General features: G+C 34.3%; 1 protein-coding gene across 10 annotated transcripts in view; it reads left to right on the forward strand.

Annotated features, from left to right (window-relative positions):
• Positions 1-20354, forward strand: part of GPHN (gephyrin) — a 538290-nt gene that overhangs the window by 373938 nt on the left and 143998 nt on the right. For all 10 annotated transcript variants that reach the window (XM_027552205.1, XM_027552200.1, XM_027552202.1 and 7 more), the window contains one exon: positions 17164-17206. In XM_027552205.1, coding sequence (XP_027408006.1) covers positions 17164-17206 — 43 coding nt within the window. The remainder of the gene's footprint in view (positions 1-17163; positions 17207-20354) is intronic.

A 20354-nucleotide genomic window follows, 5' to 3' on the forward strand; every position in this document is an offset into this window, starting at 1 on the left:
GAGAGTTTTTCCACAAGGCACCCTACTAGCATCAATAGGCTAAGCTAGAAATAAAAGTGGATAATATATGGTAATATTCTTTGCATTAGCTTTGAGAAGTTCAACTTGTGTAATTACGTGTATATAACATCAGAGTTTTTCATAAGTATATAAATTTTATCGTATTGACTTTTCTTCAACTTAAATATTTTAGGAACCCAGATTCATATTTAGTTTTTCAGCGAGGTATTTTTTTATCCAGAAATAATTATCAATGCATTGGATGATAAATTAAAATCACACATAGCTTGTGAACTATATGTAGTTATATCATGTTTGAATCTACCTTTTCAAGTCCTTTTGATTTTTTTCAGTGTGAGTTTTGTTACTATAGAAAGCAGATTTATAAAACATAGTGATGTTATTACATAAACTAACATTATTTTTAATATAACAGCTAGATGTGTATTATGATTAGGAAACCTAAATTGCATATATCCCTGGGAATTGAGAGGGGAGAAGAAAGAAGGTATGTTGGTATCAAATGTTTTGCATTAAAAGAAACTTTTTAAAATAAAGAAAAAGAGAAATTAGGGGGCAAGAGAAAATAAAGAAAGAGAGAGATGGAGAAAGAAAACAAGCCCTGGTTTTTCTTTCCCTTTTCTGCCTCGGTATTTTAGAAATTGGTCACTTATTCTGACTTTCCCATATTAAACAGTTGCAGAGCGAAAGCAACAACTTATAGAACACGGGTAAATTCAGAAAGACCTTAAGAATATTTTTAAATTCGTGTTCCGTGAAACTCTGAATGGAATTCAGATTCATGTGGACTTTTGTAGCCGGAGTTTTCAATTATATTAGCAATTTTCCTTGTTCTATTTCTAAGTCTGCCTTAGGATAAGAAAAGAAGGGTCTATTTTTGAAATTTGTCCTGGCCATTCTGCAGTCAGTATTGCCTACAGTCATAAAAATCAGGCTTGCCGCTTTATTTTTTCCTTTTCTTTCCTCTTTGGCAACTTGCTGCTATCCCAGCACACAACAATTAAATCTAATTCTGTTTGGGCTGCCATGCCTAACTGTTCTTGTTGACAAGCATGGCATGAACTAATGCATGGCTCTTTGAGAACGCTGCTGTGTATATTTGCACTGAAAGAAAAGTTCTGTAGCAAAATGTAGCCCTTTATATTCAGTATTAAAACTACAGTAATTAATGATGAACATCTCTACAGTGCTTGACAGAGAAGGGAATTCCTCAGGAATGAAAGTGAAAACTGAGGGAGAAAAATGATCTTTCACAGTCAGATACTGCTAAATTGGGCTTCCCTGGTGGCTCAGACAGTAAAGAATCCACCTTCAATGCAGGAGACCCAAGTTCAACACTGCTAAATTAGTCATTAGTACTTCTAACTTGAGGAGGTAGGCATCCATTCAAAGAATGCACATGAATGAGAGTGTAGGAAAGAAAAAAATAGGATGCCATTGAGACCTGAAAGAGGTTATAAGAGAAAACGTCAGTTTTTAATCTCAGATATTTGGTTCAAGAGTCTGAAGTAGTTTGGGTGAAAATGAGATTGATTTTAATTGTCTTGCCATCAGATTCGCAGCCTAATCATCCAGTGTTAAATATACCGAATATGACTTAACTCCTTCGTATCCATGACAGTCTCAAACTGTTTTTGTAAACAACTCTTTAATTGCCTTCAGTATTTTAAATGTTTATTGGGAGCACTGGTTTAAGGATCATGTGATCAGCACCTTTTCTCAGTTCCATTAAGCATTCATCTGGTTTCATGTGTGCATTTTTTCTTCATAAGCAAGTGAATTAAACTAGATGCTATTTTTCCAAGTGAAAAAAATCTTCCTTTTTCCTTTTACATTACAGTTTCATCTTGAGAAGATGGGAAGCAAGTGAATGGTCCTAAAATTAGGCATTTCATCTTTAGATTCCCTAATGCCCAGTGTTTCTGTTTTCTGGATGTTTCCAGATAAATATAAGGACAGTAATTGAACCATACAACCGTCAGTTACTCCAACCTTGATGTATAGGTTAGTGAAGTTTGAACAAACAAAAAATGCTAGATGACCAGAAGTTCAGAATCCTGTAAACTGCCTCCTTTAGTTCATTTCCCTTTATACATAGCACATATACCTGTAATCTCTCCAGTTCATCTGCTTTAGAGCCATGTAGCACAGTTCAATAATTCAAAGGACAAGTCAAAATAACTGGCTTACTTGTTCAACCTTAAATGCCGCCATATAGCAAGGGTCTCATATAGCAAGGATCTCTGTAGCCATTCTCACTACAACAGGTCAGTGATAGTAGCATTTCTAAAGTGTTCATATAGGTACCACTCTTTGAGGCCACCTGTATCACTATCCTTTTAATTATCTATCTTTCAGACATAACTGACCTCTGTTTCAAGGCTTTGGTCTGAAATATTATCCCCATAGAGTTACCTCAGAGAAGGCAATGGCACCCCACTGCAGTGCTCTTGCCTGGAAAATCCCACGGACGGAGCAGCCTGGTGGGCTGCAGTCCATGGGGTTGCTAAGAGTCGGACACGACTGAGTGACTTCATTTTCACTTTTCACTTGCATGCATTGGAGAAGGAAATGGCAACCCACTCCAGTGTTCTTGCCTGGAGAATCCCAGGGACGGGGGAGCCTGGTGGGCTGCCGTCTATGGGGTCGCACAGAGTCGGACACAACTGAAGCAACTTAGCTGCAGCAGAGTTACCTACTTGGGCTTTGCTTTATTGAGTCATTTATCCTGGTAGATGTAGTCATATTATGTCATTGCTTTAATTTTTTTTTAAATCACTCTGTTAAAAATATACCACCCATAAAAGGAAATTTTGCTACTTGAGATTAGTCATGATGTAATTCAAAATATTTTCTTACATACACAGTCTTTAAAATTTTGTAAGCTATGCCTTTGACTTTAAAAGACAATTTCAGAACAGGGATGATACTGGTGTTTTTAGGTCTACAATGATATTTTAAAGGTTGGTGTAAGAAGTTTGAAGGGAGAAATAATCTGTAAGAATCCCCAGTCCATTATTTATTACCTTATTTACATTCACCCACCTTATTATTATATACAGTTTCCTATATTTCACCCTCTTAATAATTGCTGTTAAAATTAATAAGTGTATCTCATTTTACTGTAAAGGAACAAAATGGGATGAACATAGCTGCTCTTGTGTTTAATATAGTGACCCAAGCATATATTGTGCCTAAATTTTAGGCCTGTTAGTTCACAGCAGTATAAAAGAAGTAATCTGAATGAATGAATTAGCATAAATGAATTAGATACCTCTAATTTACAAGTAGCGTCTCTACCTGTAAAATTTCTAAGTCTAAAATACAGTGACCCTGTGAAAAGACTTAAGTATATGTGTGCCTTTTTTAGCTTAGATGAGTTAAAATGTAATGCTAATGCATCCAGGGTTGCAATTTATAAAGCCAGCTTAACAACTGTTCTATGATTATAGACTGTAAACTAATCCTGAGTATCTTATTGCAGATATGTATGCAGAGGAAGGACTGAGGAAGGATGTGTTGATGGTTCAAAATAAATCTATCAGCAGTTGACTGAGACTGAATTGAACAAATACTATAATGGTCAATCTATATTATACTAAAAGGTTTGAATTTTAGAATTTCTAAAAAAGTCAAATGTCTATCATTTTCAATGACACTTTCTATTTCATTTTTAACAACTTTTGTCTTGTTTTTCACATGTTCAGTAAAGAATATAGATAAGAAAAGAAAGGTGGCGGGAAAAATCACCCTGATCTCTCCCATGTTATTTGCTATTAACATTTAACAGAAAGAAGTAATATGGGTGGTGAATTTAAGAAAAGAGGAGAAAGTAGGCAGTTCTATAGAGAATATAAATAAAGAATAAAGAAGCATGTATAGAAGGAAGAATTATTACTGAAGAATTCCCTATGTGGAAAAATTTTAAGAATAGCTAGTGTATAATAGATCTAAGAGTTGGAAAATTCTGTGCATGTGTTTCTGTGGAGTTTGACCTGGCTATATTCCTCATGTAACAACTGAGCAATGCAAGGCACTGCAAAGCTACTTGAAACAACCCTGAGAAGAGCTGAGGGAGTAAATTGGCTAATGGTGAAACTGTCAACATTAGTGGTTAAAATTTAACAGCATTCTCAGTCCACTATATATTTAGTGAAGAAAAAAAAAAAAAAGATGGAAAATACTTGGATTGAAACCTTGGCATTTGTATTCTTAAAATAAAGAGGGCAAAAGGATATACAGATGATCCCTAATTCTAAATGTAAAAAATCTAAGCCAAAATATTTGTGAGTATAGTCAGTGTTATACCAATGCCCTTCGGTAAATCAGTTCCCTCTTTTCTTTTTTTACAGTTCTCATGTTTTAATTAAATATATCAAATACATAGTAAAGAGTATATCTGACAAATATCCATACACTGACCAGCTCAATTTAATAAATACTAAGGTTGTTCTCTTTTCCTTAAGAATTTTTCATGACCTGAATCTTGACAAGATAAGGTTTATACTCCAACTGAGTTTTCACTGGACTTGGATGAAAAAGAAAACTACACATATGTATGTGTATTAAGATTTGGAAGTCACATTTTTAAAAGAATGAAAATTTCATAAGAATTTATGCCATTTTTTCAATATAGTAAACTTATTTTAATATTATGATAACACAAATGCTGAAGTCCACTTAAAAGTAGCTACAGTAGATATTTCATATAATCTTAGAAACCAAGGTTATACACTAGGAGAAAAACTCAAAAAAAAAAAAAATACCCACAAAACTAGAACTCGATTTATGGACATAAATTCAATTAATAGGTATACCCTACCCATGTCAAAAATTTATCAGGTAAAATTGTGAAAGACTTTGAAATGAATGAAAAAGATTATTGGCTGTCTTATCTAGATCCTTCTGGGTCATCATCTCCTTTTATCATCTGACCTATTGTGTATTGAATTGTAGTATTTTAATCCGTAGAAATACATATTAAATCCAGTGGGAGATGCAACTAATTTTTGCTCAATTAATGTGTAAATTCATTTTGATATTACTGATATTCCATATATGTGTATTTTTTCTCTTTTGAACAAATTAGACCATCTTTTTGGTTCTCTCATTAATTAACACTAGATAAAATCTTTAACACAGGTTCATTTTATAATTGTATGAGAGTCATGAGTTTATCTTTTTAAAAAAATAACTTTTAATAGTTGTGTCTTCTCTGTAAGCTAAAAGTTCAGTTTTAATGGTAATGAATTTTCTGCCTTTCCTTTCCTTAAGCCTAGACATCCAAGCTTCCCTCATAGTTCATTTGGTAAAGAATCCGCCTGCAATGCGAGAGACCCGGTTCGATTCCTAGGTCAGGAAGATCCGCTGGAGAAGGGATAGGCTACCCACTCCAGTATTCTTGGGCTTCCCTTGTGGCTCAGCTGGTAAAGAATCTGCCTGCAATGCGGGAGACCTGGATTCGATCCCTGGGTTGGGAAGATCCCCCGGAGAAGGGAAAGGTCACCCACTCCAGTATTCTGGCCTGGAGAATTCCATGGAATATATAGTCCATGCAGTCGCAAAGCAATGGCAACCCACTCCAGTACTCTTGCCTGGAAAATCCCATGGACGGAGGAGCCTGGTAGGCTGCAGTCCATGGGGTTGCTAAGAGTCGGACATGACTGAGCGACTTCACTTTTCACTTTTCACTTTCATGCATTGGAGGAGGAAATGGCAATCCACTCCAGTGTTCTTGCCTGGAGAATCCCAGGGACAGTGGGGCCTGGTGGGCTGCTGTCTGTGGGGTCGCACACAGACAGAGTTGGACACAACTGAATTGACTTAGCAGCAGCAGCAGCAGTCACAAAGAGTCGGACACAACTGAGTGACTTTCATCATCATCATCATCATGACATCCAAAACTTGAAAATGGAAAGGACTGGTATACTGCAAACAAGAGTCTAACAATAGTATCAAGCTATATCTGTTAACTGTTTACTTGGTTAGGTAATGAGAGACTTGATACTTGAGTTGGTAGCCCTTCCCTTCTCCAGGGGATCTTCCTGATCCAGAGATGCAGGCAAATTCTTTACCATCTGAGCCACCAGGGAAGCCCAATATGCACTACATGTGGCTGCAGTATAAGGCTTCAGAATACTTAGCTCTTATTTCTAGGCCTCAGGGGAAATTTCTAAACATTTTCTAAATCATTACTGCTTATTAATATGTTTTAGAAATGTTTACTTACTTTTATATATCTTCCATATACCTTATGAATACTATTAATAATTAAGCATTTAGAGAAATAAAAGTCACAGCTTTTTAAACTGATGCTGTGTTTAAAAAGAAACAACAGGCCCAAAATGGAGTTTTGTGCTAAGCCCTACATCAGCAAATCAAGGATTAATACCTGAACATCCAGTTTCAGCCTCTCCCAGGAATGTAACCTTTAACTATTCAGTCTGGGATTTCCTGGCTAGCGGCACTGGTGAGGCAAACCACCTGATAGATAGCTACCTTCCCCCACCCTTTCTCACCACCCCCAAGTAAGGTGGTTGTTGTTCAGTCATTCAGTCGTGTCCAGTGCTTTGCAACCCCATGGAGTGCAGCACGCCAGGCTTCCCTGTCCTCACCATCTCCCAGAGCTCACTCAAACTCATGTCCACTGCGTCAGTGATGCCATCCCACCATCCTGTCCTCTCTCGTCCCCTGTCCCCTTCACCTCCTACCTGCAATCTTTCCCAGCATCAGGGTCTTTTCTAATGAGTGGCTAAAGGATTGGAGCTTCAGCTTCAGCATCAGTCCTTCCGATGAATATTCAGGGTTGAATATACCAAGGAAGGTAGCCTAACAAAATATTTTTGTCTTGTCTTACCACCTTTCTGCCTCCAAAAACCTTCTATTTGTTCAGCTTCTCAGAGCTCCTTACTAATTACTGGTTGGGATGCCGCTCAATTCATGTAATGTTGAATAAAGCCAAGTAGATCCTCAAATTTTCTCAGTTGAATTTTTTTTTAACAACTACAATATAACAACCTTTGATTTAGAAAGGTAAACAGTGCAGCCATACTCTTACATGGTATATTATACTCAATAAAAATAGTAATTTGTTTTGTTTTAATGAATAAGTGATATGACATGACATTTAAGAATGTTAGAGGAGGCAAATAATTTTTCATGTATCTATTTGATATCTTTGCTGAGATATCTGTGATTCTAATTAACAAGAGGAAAATGAAAGTTTGTTAACATGTGTACCTCGTGTTTACTTGGGAGCTACCCAGGAAAAAATAAGTAACTCCCTAAGATAGCTTAAACTACCAGTTTAAATATTATCCTCAACTAAAGACAAATGGAAGATGGGAACAGGAAGGCCAGTTACAGACAGATTACTGGGAAAAGTTCAGTGAACAGGTATAAGGGTTGTTACACAGATTAAATCGGTGCCTTCTCCATTGACAAGAATACCTTGTGATTTCGAGTCATCCTTCTCTTCAGGTCCAGAAGACTGAGACTGTAGTATAAATGGAAATTTGTTTTATAAATGTAAATTTCCCTTGCAAAAGGGTAACTTGTACTCTGTGTCAGAGCTTCTTTTATGTCTACTCTTTCTCAAAATAATCTTTATGCCAAAGAGCCACATTTTGGGTCAGCATTTCTGGTACTACTCTAAGAATATCAAGGAGAATCTAGTTAAAAACTCAACATTTCAAAATTCATGGTTAATGAAAACTAATATGGTTTTCTGTCAAGTATTAGAAAATGGTAATAATTACAAGTGCTCAATAATTCAGGTTTTTATATTATTGACTGGACCTATCTTGTACAAGGGCCTTATTTCATGAGATTTATTAGTTCTTTTAAAATTTCTATTCAAATACTTACCTAAACTAATGTTACTTGATCTTATTTATGAGAGCTGTCATAATCACAAAAGAAATTAGACAGCTTTCTTTATTACAGATCTAGAATACCATCCAAGCAAAAGAATGATAATAATAACAACAAACTTAGTAATAGCTAATACTTATACACTGTTGAGTCTGGGCCAGATATTCTTCTAAGCAAACACCTTATTTCATATTATCTCATTTTCTTCACAACAAACCTATGAGATATTTATTGCTATCATTCTCATTTTATACATAAGAAAACAAAGAGATTATGACCTGTCCAGTTTTAACAGCTAATAATGATAGAGCCAAAAGATTCAAATCCAGTTTGGTTCCAGAGTGCTACTCCCCAAACTGCCTTTACATCAGTTTTTCTTCACTCCTACATTCACATGCCTGTTCTAAATGGTTTTCATTGCTACCAGGAATAGTCAAGAGCAGAAAGTCAATGAAAATTCAGGTGTGATTAGGAATACAGTGATTGCTGTTGGTAAGTTAGAAACATAAGGTTTTCTACTAGTGTTAAGAGAAATGGATTTAGAAGTCAAGAGGGTTAAGTTCCGTTACTACTGTACTGTATTATCTAAAGCCAGTAACAATCCTGGCTTTTTCATCTCTAGAATGAAGATAAATTATTCTGTAAAATAATCATTTATTCATCTGAAGATTGAGATGAATAATATTTTGAATAATTCAAAATCGCTACTAGTCAAAAAATATTTAGGTTTGTTTTATTATATATATGTGTGTGTGTATGCATGTGTGTGTTTATAATTAGGTAGTATATTTTCCTCATAATTATCATGATCAACATTAAAATCCTCAGAACAAACATAAACTCACAAATATTTTTGGTACCAAGAGAAGACCAACCTGGGATTTCCAAATTTTCTAGAGGTCATTGAGAATGACTCAATTTAGAATTAAAGCTTTAAATGGGAAATACTTTAAGAATATTCACCATTGATGTTCAGATTAATTTTCTGTTGAGTTATGGTGTGATCAGTTCTATTCTTCTACATGTTCTTCCTGTTATATTATTCTTTGAGAATAAGGAACTTGCCATGTTTCCTATAAAGCAACATAAAGGCTTCTCATTTTACATGGTGATTATTCACTTCACCAGCTGTGTAACCTGCCACAGTTCAACTTCTTTTAGAAGAGGTTAATACTGAAAGAAGATAAATTCTTCACGTTTACCTCAGACTTTAGAAAGCTAGGTGGAATTTAATGAGACAGTAGTGATTTAAATGACAGTGGGGAAACATTTAAGACTGGTCCTCTGGAAAAGATTTGTAAAATTATGGTGCTTGTAAATATTGTCCACGTGCCTGCAAAGATATATGTTAGATAACAGCCTTGTTGCTCTCTGCCTGTGATCAACACATGGCTGAATTAAAAAGATAATTAATGAAACACATTCACACTTTGTGTGTGTGTGTGTGTGTGTGTGTGTGTATGAGTTCACCTTTAGTTAGAGAGTTTGAAATGTGATGAATGTTAAATAATTATTCCATTTAATTATCTAAACCAACGGGAAAATAACAAGTAAAGCAGAAATTTTTTTTTAAGTCTGAGGTTTTTGTAACTTCTTAATAGCCATGTTTCTTTTTTGTTTCTGAGATGGTCTTTTAAAGGGGCAGTTGCTTAATTCAGTGACCAATATTTAATTTTCTTAAAAAAAGAAAGACTTCCTTTATATGTAATTTGATAAAAGGCAGCAGATGGAGGTGGTTAAGGTTTCTTACAGTTACAAAATCCTGGAGATAAAAGGAAGCTTAGATGTTATCTGTTGTAGTTCAAGGTTTTTTTAACCTTTTTGCTTCCATAGACCCTTTTGGGAATCTGGCAAACCCTACAGACTTTGTTTCAGAAAAATACTTTAAACATACATGAAATAAAATACATGGGATTACAAAAAAAATTAAATTGAAATCATGAACAAAATATCTAATAAAAATTATGTAATAATAACACTGCCTTTAAAATGCATTAAATGACAAAATCTAGTATCAAGTCATTAGACACTACTGTAATTTGTAATCTTGGTGACATGAACAGTATTTTTAAATATGCATAATAATTTGATGATTATTATAATAGATTATGTTAATATTACTATAGTTTGTCACCTAATAATGAACTAAAGTAATAAAATTTAATTAGGTTGGTGAATAATTGTAATTTTTCCTCCATTCTAGTGAATGGAATACTCACTTTTATTCACAGGTTCTCCCAAAGGGCCTCAACCTCAGTTGAAACCCCTGGAAACATCTTCATTTTATAGGTGAAGAAACTAAGTCCCATAGAAGTGAGATAACTTGACTAAAATTATACAACACGATATTAGATTAATCCTTGCAGAGGTAACCTCACACTTTACCTCAGTCTTTTTTGACACTTTCGTCTAGAAATTGGCAGTGATAGTCTAATGATTTGTCACTGATTTATGGCATGATCTAAAGCAAATTCTTTATTCTCATTATGTCTCAGATTCCACCTGTATAAAATATAGGTGACTTAAAATGTACATAAGGATAATAATGATGACTTAGATTTGTATTGCTCTTTTTCATTTTACAGTAGTCTTTACTTTTACATACATGATCCTACTTAATTTTCCTCATTTTGTGGATAAGAAAATTAAAATTTCATGATTTTTAAAATTGAATGTCATGTCTAAGTATCAGAAACCATATCACTGGACTCCAGAGGGCATTAAATAAACCAAAACTCTGAGTTCAGTTGCATATTTATTGTGATATCACAAACACAAATAAATAGTCATGAGGCTCAGATGAGCCAAATACTTATACCCTAACTTATCCAGATAAAGTGATGAATGAATAGAACTACAGAACAGAGCTTTTGTAGACCACGTCTCCACTTTTGCAAAAGGAAGTGAGACAAGAAAGAAATAGATTTTAAAAGTCTAAGATTGTAGAGTTGTTGGCTTAATGTTGTTCAAATCAATCCTTTCTTTCCTTTCATTCATGGTAGGCTAAAGAGGCAAGTAATCTGAGGTCCTTTTTCTCTCTCCTCTTAAATTTTACTTTTATGAATAAATGATATTCAGTGAAGTTTGTTCTTTCAAAGATAGATTACTCTTAAATAAGTTTAATAAGGTAGAGAAATTAATGTCCAAAGGACTGTGATACATCAAATATCTCTATCATTCTAGTGAGCTGACCTATGAGATACAAAACATCCTGTTCTCTTAGGAAATAAGAAATCTTCTTAACCTGACCTAAAACCTTTATTGGACTCCAAATGTCACTATTTGATTAAACTTAAGCAGTATTAATAGTAATCTGTTTTCCTAATTCTTACAGTCATTCTGTAGGTTATTTCTTTGCTATAATCCACATCTTTTTCATGTTATCTCTCTTAATATTGGCAGGTCCAAATAAACATTTTACAATACTACAGTAATAGCTATGATCGTACTTACACTGTAAATAATAAATTTGAATCTGCTGGGATTGAAAAAATATATAATTACTACAAAATAAACATTCAGAGTTGACAAATATTTACTCTGTATAAAGCACCATATTTGATATAGTAAGAAATATAAAGAGAATTAAAGTCATGGTCCTTTTCCCTCCAAAAATGTACAGTATATTTGGGGGCCGACGTCAGTAATTGGAATGAAAGTAACTATGATAACTCTTACAATAGAAGTTTAGTTAAAAGGCTTTAAGAATTTAGGTAAACTTAAAACTAGATTATGGTAATGATTATACAGCCAGATAGATCTATTAAAAGCTATCAAATGTGTACTTAAGTGAACTTTATAATAGCTGAATTCTGTCTGAATAAGGCTGTTACAGAGTTCAAGGAAAAAAGAAATTCTTTCTAGTTGAGGAACTAAGGAATATTTTTTGCCCCAGATACAATTTAAACTGTATCTTAAAGAACAAATAGTATAGGAGGTCAGAGAAGGCAATGGCACCCCACTCCAGTACTCTTACCTAGAAAATCCCGTGGATGGAGGAGCCTGGTAGGCTGCAGTCCATGGGGTCGCTAGAGTCAGACATGACTGAGCGACTTCACTTTCACTTTTCACTTTCATACATTGGAGAAGGAAATGGCAACCCACTCCAGTGTTCTTGCCTGGAGAATCCCAGGGATGGCGGAGCCTGGTGGGCTGCCATCTATGGGGTCGCACAGAGTCGGACATGACTGAAGCGAAGCAGCAGCAGCAGTATAGGAAGTAGCTTGTCTAAGGACTAAAAGCTCAGGAGTACAAGAAATAATCTAGATGAGCTAGTTCAGACATTTCTCCATGCCTTAGATTGTATGGTTTTCATTCCTACCAGTATACATATAGCTATATGGCTATGTCATTTCCAAAAAGTTTTCCTCAATTCCTATTGAGAAAAGCATATAACTGTACGTTGAGGTCTTTTTTTCTTTCCATCAAAAATAAGAGTTTGCCTCCATGTTGAGCTGATGGGGAAGTTATAATGAAGAGGGTATATAATTCAGAATTATTTCACAGTTGTCAGTGGCTCCACTGATCATAACAACCACTGGTACTTGTTTCCACCTTTATAGTTTAAAATCACTGATACAGGTACTATCTCCTTTGAGTCCCATAACAGCCTTTATTTTTCCAGTGAAGAAAGTAAGATTAAAGGAGGGAGAGCCTAGAGCCTAAAATGATAAAGACGTGCTAAAGGAAAGGTCAAGATATTCTGGACTGCTAAGAATAGGATGAGGAAGAGAAAATGGTAATATAAGTAAATGATCTTTAAAAAATAAAAATCTGCTAACTAAATTGTATACCACACATGAATTAAAACACGTCTCAGACAAAAAATAAAGCAGGTCAAGTTAACTACTCTCATCAATAAAAGAAAACCAAAGGTGAAATTTTTTGTAATAAGCCAATACAACCATATTATTGACAGGAACAGCTCATTGTAAAAAAAAAAAAAAGTCTAATTGACGGTAGAGAAAAGTACATAGGAGTCTTACAGTTTTTAAATAGGTAGTCATCCTTATTATTTGCTTTTTAAAATTTAAATATTAAAATTTAAAACAAACCATTGACATAGAATTTCTCAGATTGTATAAGTAAGCATATATACAGCAAAATTAAATGTAAATAAAGCCAAATTAAATACAGAAGCTTAATTTTTTAATTTAAAATGTAACTGCCAGCCAGTAAAATCGTGCTAAAAATAAAGAGGGCTTTCTTAATGTTCATCAAAGAAGATGATTTGTTTTATTCTTGGCTTTGCCCCCACCTGACCAACTGCTCAGAATCTTTAAATATGAGCCATATTGTGTAGATTTATTCCAAGTATTTTCAAGGAAAAAGAATGCAAATTAACCTGGTGAGCAGCAAAAGAGAGTCAGTTTTATGAAACCTGAGTTGATTAACCTGCAATCAAGTGTAGTCTCCATTTTAATATTTATACATCTTTATATTGTTATGAACCTATTCTTAACATGGGTTTTATTTTGTTTCTCTCCTCCCTCACTTCTGTGAAATGCAGAAGGGAAAGGGTGTTTGTTATTCACACATTTGTACCCCACTAACTGGTATTGCACAACTGGCTTCCACTGGAGAGCCCCTGACATCGCAGGGAACGGTGATCAAAATTCCATACACTAGCTTCAAGCTGGGGGCTCGTAGCTACTGCAGCATTGAAGGGGGTCTTTTCCTGGCTTCTTTAAAATAAGCATGGTGATGGGATGGTTTAAGGGAAGAACACCTCTCAAATCACTTGACCACTGCTGCGCTTCCGTGTGTCCTGCTTCCTTCATAACAGCTTGGCACTACATTCTTTCCCTGTATCTTAGTGGGCCTGTGTGTGTACAAGTGGGTGGGGGTTGGGGGTGGGGGCTGTCAGTAGATGCTTATATATTATGCATGCATCTTTCAATGTTAGAGTGATGTGCCTTCCCTTATGTGTCACAGATTAAATCTTCTGTGTTCCTGAGAGATTGGGCTGTCTCTCTCTTATTGTTGTAAGATTCATGTGTTTTGATGTTTACACCCTCAAATGTTCTTCATGTTGCATTAAACATAAGTTGAAATGTTCTCCCATAAGAGTTAGCTTTTCATGTTGGGCTGAACAAGTCTTCATTTCTGTGTAGCAATTCATGTTATTATAACCTATGGCTTTCAATTGTACCTCCCATAATGAAGAGCTGACTTTAAACACTGTGCTATTCTTGTTATGACCTAAGCATAAGGTAAGTCACTTCTCTAACTGTATCTAAAGATTGTGGTTGGTTGTTAAAGTTTCCTCAGCTTTGTTTAAAGCATTTTCACTTTTTTTCCTTACCATTTATTATGTGCTCTTCCCCCTTTTGTTTTCTGTTTCATGGCTTAAGATTTCTTAATGGACAATGTGATCTTCAGCAAAAATTATATATGTAAACACATGTTGAAATGAATTAAATGAGTTATTTGATTTCTGAAAGCAGTCTTGATTAGTAAATTAATTGCCTAAATTTTCAGTAAGTCTCTTGTGTTTTTTATTTCCTCCGTTAACTTTAATGTATTATACTGTTTCTACACATGATTTTAGTTTTTATTTCAATTAAAAGGGGAATTGTCAATACCAAAAATGTTAATTTTAGTAAAATAACGAAATACAGTAGAATAAAGTAATAGATCATCCAAGGCCATACTTTTCATTTTTAATCCTTGACAAATTGGGTAAGATAAAGGAAAACAATAACAAAAAACCATAGAACTCAAGACAGACCTGTATTGCCTTCTTTATAGTCCATATTGTTCTTACAATATGAAAATGGCAACCCACTCTAGTATTCTTGCCTGGAGAATCCCATGGACAGAGGAGCCTGGCAAGCTTTAGTCCATAAGATTGCAAAGAGTCGGACATGACTAAAGCGACTTAACATTGTGAGAACAAAAACAGTAGTTGTTTTTCATCTTTATCCTTTTAAGTAAACCCCATTACATTGTGAGCTAAGCAAAGTCTTCCTGTTGGGATTTTATAAAATTAAGTCAATATTAAAAAAACAACCAGTTTCATGGTACAAAAATAAGGGGCATTTATTGCATGCACAAGTATTAAAATGTTTTAATTTAATTTCCTTAATTTTTTAATGTATACTCAAAATCACTAAGCTAATTTGAAAGTAATTTCCCTCAAATTTGAGTCGAATAGCCAATGTAATATAAATAAGAAAACATTGGTTATACAGATGTTGGCAATTTTTGAACCTAAATTCACAGATTTAAAAATTTGAATTTGTTTCATCATCCAAATTTCTCTTTCCAAAAGTGTTTGAAATGTATCATTCTAAACTTATGTGCCACAAAGCAAGACTTGAGTTTCTTTATTAAATTCATGTTATGAATGAATTTTTTGTTTTTTAAGCCACCTAAGGAAGGGAGAGGGTTTTTTTGTTTGTTTTGTTTTTTTATTGTGGTTTTGGTTTGGTTCGCTTTTTTGGTAAAAACAGCTAGTACTTCACCTCCATTTCCATTTACACAATATATAATCTGTTGAAACATTTGATGAGACAATTTGAACTACTCATCTGAACTGCTCTGTTCATTGTAAATCTCTTGTTTCTATCCATACACTAGCTCCACTCTAGATTGGAAGGGCTTAAAGATGAACTCTGGAGGAATAGAGGCTACGACTTAAGAGTAACTATTACTGATCAAAGGAGCTGCTTTCCATTCGCAAACATTGCTTTGCGCTATGGGTTTGGGCTCCTTCCGTTTCTACATCTTGTTGAAGACCTTCTTGACTTCCATTTGACTTCCTTGAACTGTTTTTGTCTTTTAACATTTCCCCCTTTCTTTTCCTTCTCTATCCCAGATTTTTCTCTCACTCTTTTAAGTATCTCTTGTGTTCTTTGAATGGCTTTTTAAAATGTAGTTTATCTCTTTATTAAGCTTATCTATTATTTGTCTATTAGTATTTGTTTCTTTTCTCCTTTAAGGCTGTAGTGATATAGTTAACACTTATTTTCATTCCATGGTATGCCAACTTGCTTTTTATTTTGAAGCAAGTTCATTAGTCATTCTTACTCTCTTGGTATAAATTTTCAATAAGAAATAGCAGAATATTCTGCACTTACATATTGTCCCTTTCTATAAGGCCATAGTTTCTTTTCTATCTTCTAGATTTACTCAAGCCTCTCTCTCTCCTTTTTCTTTTCCTTGCTCTCGTGTCTTCCTTCCTGTATTATTTTAAGTAGTCATTAATATTTTTCCCATTTGGTCCAGAATTGTTATTCAATAAAACTGTAAGTAAAGCATTTAAGAATGTTATCTTCCAGACTAGTTTCTTCATTCTAGTGTATTTAAAACTAATTAAACAATCTGGGCCAAAAGAGAATAACTTTAACATCTGGAATTATTTTTCCCCTTTTTTTCTTTCTTTTTTTTTGGTATGTGTGTGTGTGTTTTTCTTGTGTATGTTTGTGATTTTTTAATTAATGTTGTTCTTTCTTTAAACATTAACACTTGTTTTTTTCAGGGAAGGACAACCATAACCCACCCTAAGTTGCAACATTCCTTTCATAATTTGTTTCATTACAATAGTAGACTGTGTTAAGCAATAGAAGTTAATTTGTTGTGTATACCATTTGGGGCAAGCTGCTGTGGAGTGGGAAGAAGAGGTGTTTAAACTGCTTCCTCTGAAATTAACAAGTGTCAGTGTCATCAAACATGGCTCTTGAATTCATTAGTTTTGCAATATTTAAAAGAATGTTCCACTTTGAAATATTTGAATCAGCATTAGTTTCTGATTAATATATCTACACACTTAAGAACTGGCAAATTAATGACTTTAATTTCATAATTTCTCTTTTCCCCTCATTAACATATGTAACTAAAAATGACTATCAAGGACTCTTTAATTACAACTTTATTACTTGAATTGCATTATTATTTTAGTCAAGAGATATGCACAGTGCCTTTACTATTAAGGAACTGAATTCACAATTGAATATGTGGTAATTTAAATTTTTCCCCATATACTAATTTCAAATACACATCAATTTTAAAATGCCTTTACTTTTACCCTTGTCCCATTTACAGTATTGTGCCCCATTTTTTTTCTAGAAATCAGTCCTTTCTTTAAGTAAGAAAAGGATAAGTTAAAACTATATGGAAAAAACTAACATTTTTATTTACATGTTATGGTATGTGCGATACATAAAGCCTTTGCTCCTAGACCTCAGGAGTTTGCCCATTAAATATGCATACATATCTGTCTGTCTTTGTCATGAGCCCTAAATTACTGAGTTTATGCTCTCTCTGCAGGTCCAGTCCAGGTGCAGCAGCAAGGAGAACATTCTCAGAGCCAGTGAGTATATCATTATTTCAGATGGACTAATGGATTAGAACTTGGGGTTCAGCCAGAAGGAAAGCTAAAAATGACATTTTAGTGAAAGAATGAAGTAAAACAATGGGGAAAGTTAATGTCAAGAATACGAATTTTAGAGCTTTGCCTTCTAAAAATATCGTTATCAATATATTAATGAATATTTCCCTTATACCAGTTGTTTTTGCAAGCTGACATCAGAACTTCGATAACACTACTGGTTAGGATAGAAATGAGCTCCTCTGTGACTCAAACATGACAGCCCTCTTTAATTGCAGCACTGCCAAAAAGTTATTTGAGAACAGACTAAAATAATATAAACACACTAAATGAATCTAACTAAAAAAGAAACAAAGATTCCTAAGAGGATACATCATAATCATTTTGTAACTATGAATTTCTAAAAGATCTTATCTTCACAGGCAGCATGTTTTAGAACATAATGCCCTAAACCAAGGATGAAGAAACCATAATTTTATTTTTCTGTTTTGTCACCAATAACATTTGCATGGAAGTAATTTGACTTTGTGTATTATTTATTTTCCTATCTTATAAGAAGGAAATATAAATAGCTTTTCCTTACCTATATCCTTGAAATGAAATGACATCAATGGTTATACTTTGAAAGCTTTGGGATTCTATGAGAAAAGTGCTGTGTAAATGCTAATTTTTTAGATATTGTTCTCTGTCACTTAATGATATCACTGTCTTCTTCCTGATCATTGTCAAGAAAAGAAGTACAGGAGGGCCATACTGAAATTGGTCCTTACTTATACCACTGGGAGTTTTAGTAAATGGAATGGTTTCTGTTTCCAGCAGAATGTCTGTATTATTTAATAATCAAAAAAAAAAGTCAATGGAAAACTTCAAATAGGTAAAATTTTGTTTTATTTTGTTTACTTTAACGTAAAATTTTCTGACTTCTGTGTTGTGAAATCTGCTACCTTAGCTTGAAAACCTTGAGCTATTAGGCAAACACACTGTTAGTTCTTTGCCCAGAGACTTCATGTTAGAGTTATATAAAAATAAATGCAAACAGATTTGTTTAACTTTTATACTTTTGTGAGTTTTCATAATGTCTGACAGACATGTGAATCTGAGGGAGGCTTTTCAATTATAGAAGATGTAAAGTCCTGTAATTCCTTCTTAAGACCTAAGATTGAGAAAACTAAGAGTCAGAGAAGTGATGATTGAATATTTACTAAAATAAAACAATAGCAATAAATAACATTTTAAAGTGACATTTTTCATGATTGCTGTATAATTTCCATTCAGTGTTGATCCTGAGATGATTGTGGATCATTGACAGTGATAGTGATGATTCAGAACAAAAATAATTTTGTATTGAGAACAGATTTCTTTGAAATTTTTTTCACCTCTGTCATGGATCTTTGTGCTGTTAGAACTGCTTTCATTTCAGTTACGCTCTTACTGACTTGTTGGCTGTTAGTCAGATGGACATTATGATGGTCCATATTTTTCTGTTCATCTTTTCTTAGGATGAAATAGTCATGTAGATGCATGTAGAGAGTCCATCCTACATTGTAGCCTCTTAGTTCTGTGAGTTCTACAAGTTCAAGGTCTTTCCTCTCAATACTGCTTTAATAACTCATGCCTATAACCACACTCAGGACTTTTTCATCATAAGCTATTCTATTTCTGAACTTCTTAATCTCAGTACTTACTTGTGTGAAAGTTGCTCAGTCATGTCTGACTCTTTGCAATTGCGTTGACTATACAGTCCATGGAATTCTCCAGGCCAGAATACTGGAGTGGGTAGCCATTCCCTTCTCCAGGGGATCTTCCCAAGCCAAGGAGAAACAGCTTCACTGCTTATTTTTCCAATTATTTAAAGAAGAATTAACACCAATCTTTCTCAAACTCCTCCCAAAAATTGAAGAGGAAGGAACATTTCCAAACTCATTTCTTAAGGTCAGCATTACCCTGATAACAAAGCTAGAAAAAGATCCTGCAAGAAAAGAAAAATGCAGGTCAATATCCCTGATGAATGCAGATGCAAAAATCTCAATAAAATACTAGCAAACTAAATTTAACAGTACATTAAAAAGATCATTCACTATGATCAAGTAAGATTTATCCCTGGGATGCAATGACAACTCAATATATGCAAATAATAAATGTGATGCATTAATTAACATTAATAAAGTCAAAGAAAAAATCATACAATCATCTCAGTAGACACAGAAAAAGCATTTGACAGAACTCAACATTTGTTCATGATAAAAACTCAACAAATTTATAGATATGGAAAGACTGAGTGAGTGAAAGTGGCTCAATCATATCCAACTCTTTGTGAACCCATAGGCAATAGCCTGCCAGCTCCTAGTCCATGGGATTTTCCAGGCAAGAATACTGGAGTGGGTTGCCATTTCCTTCTCCAGTAGAAGAAATAATAAAGGCCATATATGATAAGCTCACAGCTAACTTTATATGCAATGGTGAAAAATTAGAAGCTTTTCCACTAAGGTCAGGAGCAATACAGTGGTGCTCACTCTCATCATACCTACTTAACATATTACTAGAAGTCTTAGAGCAGTTGGGCAAGAAAGAGAAATAAAAAGCATCAGAATTGTAAAGGAAGAAATAAAATAGTCCATATATGCAGAAGACATGATTTTATATGAAGACAATCCTAAAGACTCTATCAAAAAAAGAAAATGTATCAACAAATTCAGTAAGTTACAGAATACCAAATTGACATAAAAAATTCAGTAGCATTTCTATGCTCTTAACAATCAGTTATCTGAAGAAGAAAGAAAATAGCTTCAAAAACAATGAAATACTTAGGAATAAGTGTGACCACGGAAGTGAAAGATCTCTACACTGAAAACTACAAGACATTGATGTATGAATTCAAAGACACAAATAAATGGGCAGGTATCCTTTGTTCATAGATTTGTTATTGTTTATTTGCTAAGTGTGTCTGACTCTTTGCAACCCTATGGACTGCAGCACACCAAGCTTCCCTGTCCTTCACTATCTCCCAGAGTTTGCTCAAGCTCATGTCCATTGAGTCATTGATACCATCCAACCATCTCGTCTTTTGTCTCCCCCTTCTCCTCCTGCCCTCAGTTTTTCCCAGCATCAGGGTCTTTTCCAGTGAGTCAGC

This window comes from Bos indicus x Bos taurus, chromosome 10, assembly GCF_003369695.1.
Source record: "Bos indicus x Bos taurus breed Angus x Brahman F1 hybrid chromosome 10, Bos_hybrid_MaternalHap_v2.0, whole genome shotgun sequence".
Taxonomy (NCBI): Eukaryota; Metazoa; Chordata; class Mammalia; order Artiodactyla; family Bovidae; genus Bos; species Bos indicus x Bos taurus.